The following is a 5,947-nucleotide window of genomic DNA, read 5'->3' as shown; positions in this document are numbered from 1 at the left end:
ACTCCATATAATCTACCTCCTGGTATGTGCATGAATCCAGAGTACTTGTTTCTCACAATTTTGAAATCTGGGCCAAATCACCCACGAGCCAGTCTAGATATCTTCCTCAAACCTCTAATTTCGGAGTTAAAGGAGCTTTGCGGAGTTAAAGGAGCTGTGGTCTACTGGAGTTGAAGCATACGATGTCTCTTTGAATCAAAATTTTAATCTTAAGGCTGTGCTTCTTTGGACGATAAGCGACTTTCCGGCATATGAGATGCTATCAGGATGGACGACTCATGGTAGGTTGTCTTATCCAATTTGTATGGGAGATACAAAGGATTTTTATCTGAAGAATGGAAGGAAGACGTGTTGGTTTGATTGTCATCGAAGATTTCTTCCTCGTGGCCATCCACTGAGGAAGAACAGAAAGGACTTCTTGAAGGGAAAAAATGCTATGAATGAAGTTCCACCTGAATCTTTGAGTGGTGAGCAAGTTTATTCTGAGCGGTTAAAAGGTGTCAATCCACCAAAAACGTCCCAGTGCGGTGGAAATGGTCACGATAAGAAGAAACCCGGATATGGGAAGAACCATAACTGGCACAAAGAAAGCATATTCTGGGAGTTGCCGTACTGGAGGGACCTAAATCTTCGACATAATCTTGATGTTATGCATATTGAGAAGACTTTTTCCGACAACATCATGAGTACTCTTATGAGTGTGAAGGGTAAGTCGAAAGACACAATCAAGTCAAGATTGGATATAGAACTTCTCTGTGATCGGCAACACTTACATGTTGATAGTCGTGGTCAAGCTCCTTTTCCTCCCTACACACTGGGTGAGAGCGCAAGAAAAAGTTTATTGGAATGTGTGAAAGTAGGGGTAAAATTTCCAGACGGTTATGCTTCCGACTTAGCTAACTGTGTTGATATAGAGAAGCGCAAGTTTTCAGGCATGAAGAGTCATGACTGCCATGTGTTTATGGAGAGGCTACTTCCATTTATATGTGCAGAACTCCTAGACAAGAACGTCCATCTTGCTTTATCAGGTACGAATTAATTAATTAATTATTGTTTCATGATATATTACAATTCGAAGTGTGTTTATAAATTGGGTTATTAACAATTTTAAATTTGTTTATATATTGCAGGGATTGGTTTATTTTTCCATGACCTTTGCTCGAGAACTTTGCAAAAAAAACGCTTAAAAAAACTTAAAACAAAATATTGTTTTGATACTCTGCAATTTGGAAAAGATCTTTCCACCATCTTTTTTTGATGTGATGGAGCACTTGACTATACATCTCCCCTATGAAGCTGAACTAGGAGGCCCCGTGCAATATAGGTGGATGTATCTTTTCGAAAGATATTTTAAGAAGTTGAAAGCGAACGCAACGAACAAAAGCCATGCAGCAGGGTCGATAGTTGAAGCATATATCAATGCTGAGATTGCTTATTTCTCAGAACACTACTTCGCTGACAGTATACAAACGAAATCGAGGTAAATGTTATAATTAGTTATATGTTCGCCTTTTCATGTGTATTTATATGTTTTCTTCTAAAATGTGGATCTCTTGTCCTAATATGGTAGGTTTACAAGATTTGAAGTAGGTGAAGTCCCTGTATATCATGTTGAAGGAGTACCGGATATATTTATTCAGGCAGGTCGTCCAAGCGGGGAAATGCAAGAAATTTGGCTTTCCGAAAAAGATTATCTATGCGCACATGCTTATGTTTTGCGAAATTGTGATTATTTTCAGCCATTTGAGAGGTATATATAATTTGACAAATTAAATACATACCTTATATTTCTCACACTAATCTAACAAATGCATACCTTCTCATATTTTAATTTTGTTGCTCTAATATAGCATGTTCGAAGATTTTCTTTCTGTAAAATATCCAGACCTTTCTGAAAGAGATCTCTCCGCGAAGAGAGCTGAGGAATATCATATATGGGTGAAAGATTATGTACGTCTCAGTTATACTATTATAGTACTTAATTTTTCATAGTGTTAATCTTGTGTATATATATTTACAGGTTACTCACTGGAGCGAAACACATCCTTTTCCTGCTTGGGTTAAAGAGTTTGTACAAGGACCCGTGAATAAAGCCAAAACCTGGCCAATTTATTTCACTCGAGGTCTTCTGTTTCATACCCAAACGCATGGTGAGGGACGAAAGACTTGCAACTATGGAGTATGTGCTAAAGGAGAGAGTTATACAAATGCAGCTGATGAATCTCAGTACTATGGGATCTTAACAGATATCATACAAATCGAGTACGAGGGTATAGTCGATTTGAAAATCACACTTTTTAAGTGTAAATGGTATGACCCTGTTATTGGTAGAGGCACTCGGCGGAAAAATGGCGGAATAGTGGATGTTCTCTCATCGAGAAAATACTACAAATATGATCCATTTATTCTAGGTACGTTTGTATATATATACTTATTGTTTTATATTTTTATTAACTATATTTATTTTTGTTTAACAGCATCTCAACCAGATCAAGTTTGTTATATTCCATATCCATATGTAAGAAAACCGAAGCAGTCTTGGCTCAATGTTCTAAAAGTGAATCCGAGGAGAATCATTTTTGGAGAATATGAAGACAAAGATCCGGTGACTTTGCAACAAGAAAACGATGATGCTGTTTTGATGACCACAGTTGAAGACCTTGAAGTCAACCATTTGGTACATGCTCCTGGAGAACCGATCAATATTGATTTCGACGTGGCAGATGCAGAACCTAATGATGAATTCCGATGTAATTTATCATCTTCAGATGATGATGAAGATGGAGATGAAGATGAACCGTACTAAGTTGCTTAATTAAGTGCTCATATGTATAATATTATCTTGTAATTTGATGTTCTAAACTTCGGTTTCCATGTATAATATTATCTTGTAATATGAAGTTCTAAACTTCGGTTACCATGTATAATATTATGTTTCATATATATGTTATAAACTTTATTTGTCATATTTAATATATTATGTTGTAATAAAATGTTATTTTGGATTTAAGGATTAGGGTTTCGATTTAGGGGTTAGGATTCAGGTTTATTATGTACATTTTTATTTGGCTCCAAAAGTTCTTAAATCCCAAAAAAACATTTAAAATATATGTTGAAATATTTAATTATGTATATTTGTATTTTCAAATTTATTTTCAAATTTAACGACTGATTACCTACTTATTACCGACTATTCAGCCAAAAATTCGGTTTTGCCTCCAAAATTATTGAACCGCGAAAATATTTGGTTATAATTTGATATTGAATTTCAATTTAATTTTCATTTTAAAAAATGGTGACTGAATTCCGACTGATTAGCGACTGATGATCTAAACCACGAAAACCCAAAATTTTATTTCATTTTTGGACTTAAAGCCCGCGTGAACCAAAGCCCAAAATTTTATTTCATTTCTTCTATTTTTGCGGAAGAAGAAACAGAACCAACAAGAAATGAAACCCTAATCTCACTCTCAATCACGAGCCACTCTCTCACGATCTCAATCTCCATCTCGATCTCGATCTCAATCTCTCCCACAGATCTCGACGGCCACTCTCTCCCACCGGTCTCGATCTTGATCTCTCCTACCGAGCTCGATCTCGATCTCTCCCACCGGTCTCGATCTCGATCTCTCCCGCCGATCTCGATCTCTCCAGCATTTGTCTACGAAGATGGGTGGAAAGAGGAAGCGAAATACCGTTAAACCCAACACCTCTCTGGTTACACAACGCCCGGCTACTTTACCAGCTCAGTATGACTTCGTACCGAGGGATCCATCTCCGTCCATCCCACCCGTTCTCCCTAAGAACAAACCTCTCCCTAAGAACAATCCTCTCCCTAAGAAAATTCCTCTCCCATCTGTTCGCGATTATCCTCCTCCGAGAAAGCCGTTTCCGGCAACGAGCTTCCCACCTTCTCAATCAGCTCCGTCGCCTCTCACTCCAGCTGCTGCGACGTCTCAACCTCAACAGCGACAAACTCAGTCGACTGAACGTATGAACACACTTCCTCCAAGTCAACCGGCTCCAGTTCGAGCATCTCAATCGCCTCACAGTTCTGAAGCACAAAATTTTCGTTTTCCAGAAGAGGAGGAGGATGAGGATATGTCCGATGTAGAGGCTCCGGTTCAACCTAATCCCGCCTCTGACCATATGGATCTTTTGAACTCCCTCCTAAACCAGCCAGGTCGAGCGAAGAACACAACTGTCCTGTCTCGCAACCTTGAGCCTGGAACCACATGGTATTTTGTCTTCCTTTCCTACAATTGTTGATGATTCAGGAATATAGATTTGTTGATGATTCTTTGATGATTCATTGCTTATTGGTTATTGATCAGTTATGTTCTTTGCTTGTCTTCTTTTGGAAATTTAATTTAAAAATTTGTATTGATGATAATTATATGTTTGTAGGTTTGGTTATGACAAGTCGAGCTTGTCTAGGAAGATTACCAAGATTTTAAAGAACAAGTTTAATAAGCCTTTCTACAGCTGGACTCGTGTGCCTAGAGACAGACAAGAACGCTACTTTCTGGAATTTGCCGTAAGTTTCTCCGTCTCTTCTCTGTCTTTGAGTTAATTATTATAGTTATTAAGTAAGTGGTGTTGACTGGTGTTGTGCAACTCACCATCCATGTTAACTTGTCTTTTTGGAACAAGTTTATTACACACTGTTTTTTTTAATTCTTTGGTTTTTGATGGCTAACTAGTATCTTCTATGTTCATTTGTAGAAAACTCACACATGGGATCCATCATTGACTGGTGTTAGGCAAGAACATTTCGAGTCCATTGCTCTTCTACGAATGAAAGACATGGTCAGCGAAGTAAGGACTTCTCGGCAGCAGCCTAATTGGATAGGCGACACACTCTGGAAACTAATGACCTACTATTGGGACACTAACGCTGCGGTTGCAAAGAGTGCTACAGCATCAGCATCTAGAATGTCTGACCGTCAAGGTCTTGGCTTTCACACGCATAACTCTGGCCAGAAGTCTTATATGCAGCTCCACCAAGAGATGGTGAGTCTCAACTTCTTATCTGTTCATTGTGATAAGTCTGTTTGGTTTTTAAACATTTTATACTGATCTTTTCTTCCATTTTACTTCAGGTTGTTAAATTGGGAAGACCAGTGAGCTTTGGTGAAGTATTCATCAGAGCTCATACAAAGTCAGATGGAACCTTTAGTGATTTCAAAGCTGAACAAGTTATTGAGGCTTTCAAGAAGCAAAAAGAAGCTAAGTTGGCCACCCTTGAGACTGATGATCACACCGAGACTGGGCAGCATCCACCACTATCAATAGAAGAGGAGAATGAGCTGTTTATTCAGGTTGGGTTTCTTACTCAACATTTTCTTTTTTGCATTCATAATAGTCTCTCACTTGTTATTGATATAGTCTTGCTTGTTATTGCTTGTTATTGATATAGTCTCTCACTCAACATTTTCTTTTTTTGTAGGCCACTTTCACCAATGACAGGGGGCAAATTTATGGCGTTGGAAGCTTGAAGAACCAACTTAATGAAGTGGCATATGACCCAAGAAGCTTGTCCTCTTTCATCCAAATGCAACAGAAACTTGAAGAAGCTCAACGCCAAATCAAAGAACAAGCTGCTCTTCTTGCAAAGGCTGAGGAAGATCGTGCCCAAGCTGCTGCTGCTGCGGCAATGGCTGAGGAGAGCGTTCCAGAGTTTAGCTACTCAGCAAGCTACGATCGATGAGTTGTTAATGGTTCGGAAGTACATCGCCAACACATACCAGAGATTCTTGGACTTCATCTCCAAAGAAACAACTTCATCTGATCCCCATAATGTTTAGGTCTTGCCTTTCCCTTCTCCTATGTTAAAAACTATCTTTTGGATGTGTGAAACTTGTAAACTCTTTGGAGTTCTTTCTGTTTGAAACTTGAATACTCCTAAGTTATGGAGTTCTTTTGTTTGTGTATGGTACATGTATTT

At 38.5% G+C, this 5,947-nt stretch overlaps 2 protein-coding genes across 2 annotated transcripts; both read left to right on the top strand.

Moving 5' to 3' along the window:
* The first annotated feature begins 436 nt into the window (after positions 1-436).
* On the top strand, positions 437-2,806 carry LOC125608671. Its single transcript, XM_048779108.1, has 6 exons — positions 437-1,028; positions 1,297-1,480; positions 1,571-1,750; positions 1,851-1,950; positions 2,021-2,411; positions 2,478-2,806. Exons 1-6 carry the CDS (start codon positions 437-439, stop codon positions 2,804-2,806), a joined length of 1,776 nt encoding a protein of 591 aa, XP_048635065.1.
* Positions 2,807-3,669: 863 nt separating this feature from the next.
* LOC111199033 lies at positions 3,670-5,710 on the top strand. The gene is made up of 5 exons (XM_048779107.1): positions 3,670-4,238; positions 4,408-4,537; positions 4,726-5,013; positions 5,103-5,321; positions 5,450-5,710. The coding sequence occupies exons 1-5, from the start codon at positions 3,670-3,672 to the stop codon at positions 5,708-5,710; spliced, it is 1,467 nt and encodes a 488-aa protein (XP_048635064.1).
* The last annotated feature ends 237 nt before the right edge of the window (positions 5,711-5,947 follow it).

Source organism: Brassica napus, chromosome A5 (genome assembly GCF_020379485.1).
Source record: "Brassica napus cultivar Da-Ae chromosome A5, Da-Ae, whole genome shotgun sequence".
Taxonomy (NCBI): domain Eukaryota; kingdom Viridiplantae; phylum Streptophyta; class Magnoliopsida; order Brassicales; family Brassicaceae; genus Brassica; species Brassica napus.
Note: the sequence above shows the minus strand (reverse complement) of the source record. Positions and strands in the feature narration are given on the sequence as shown.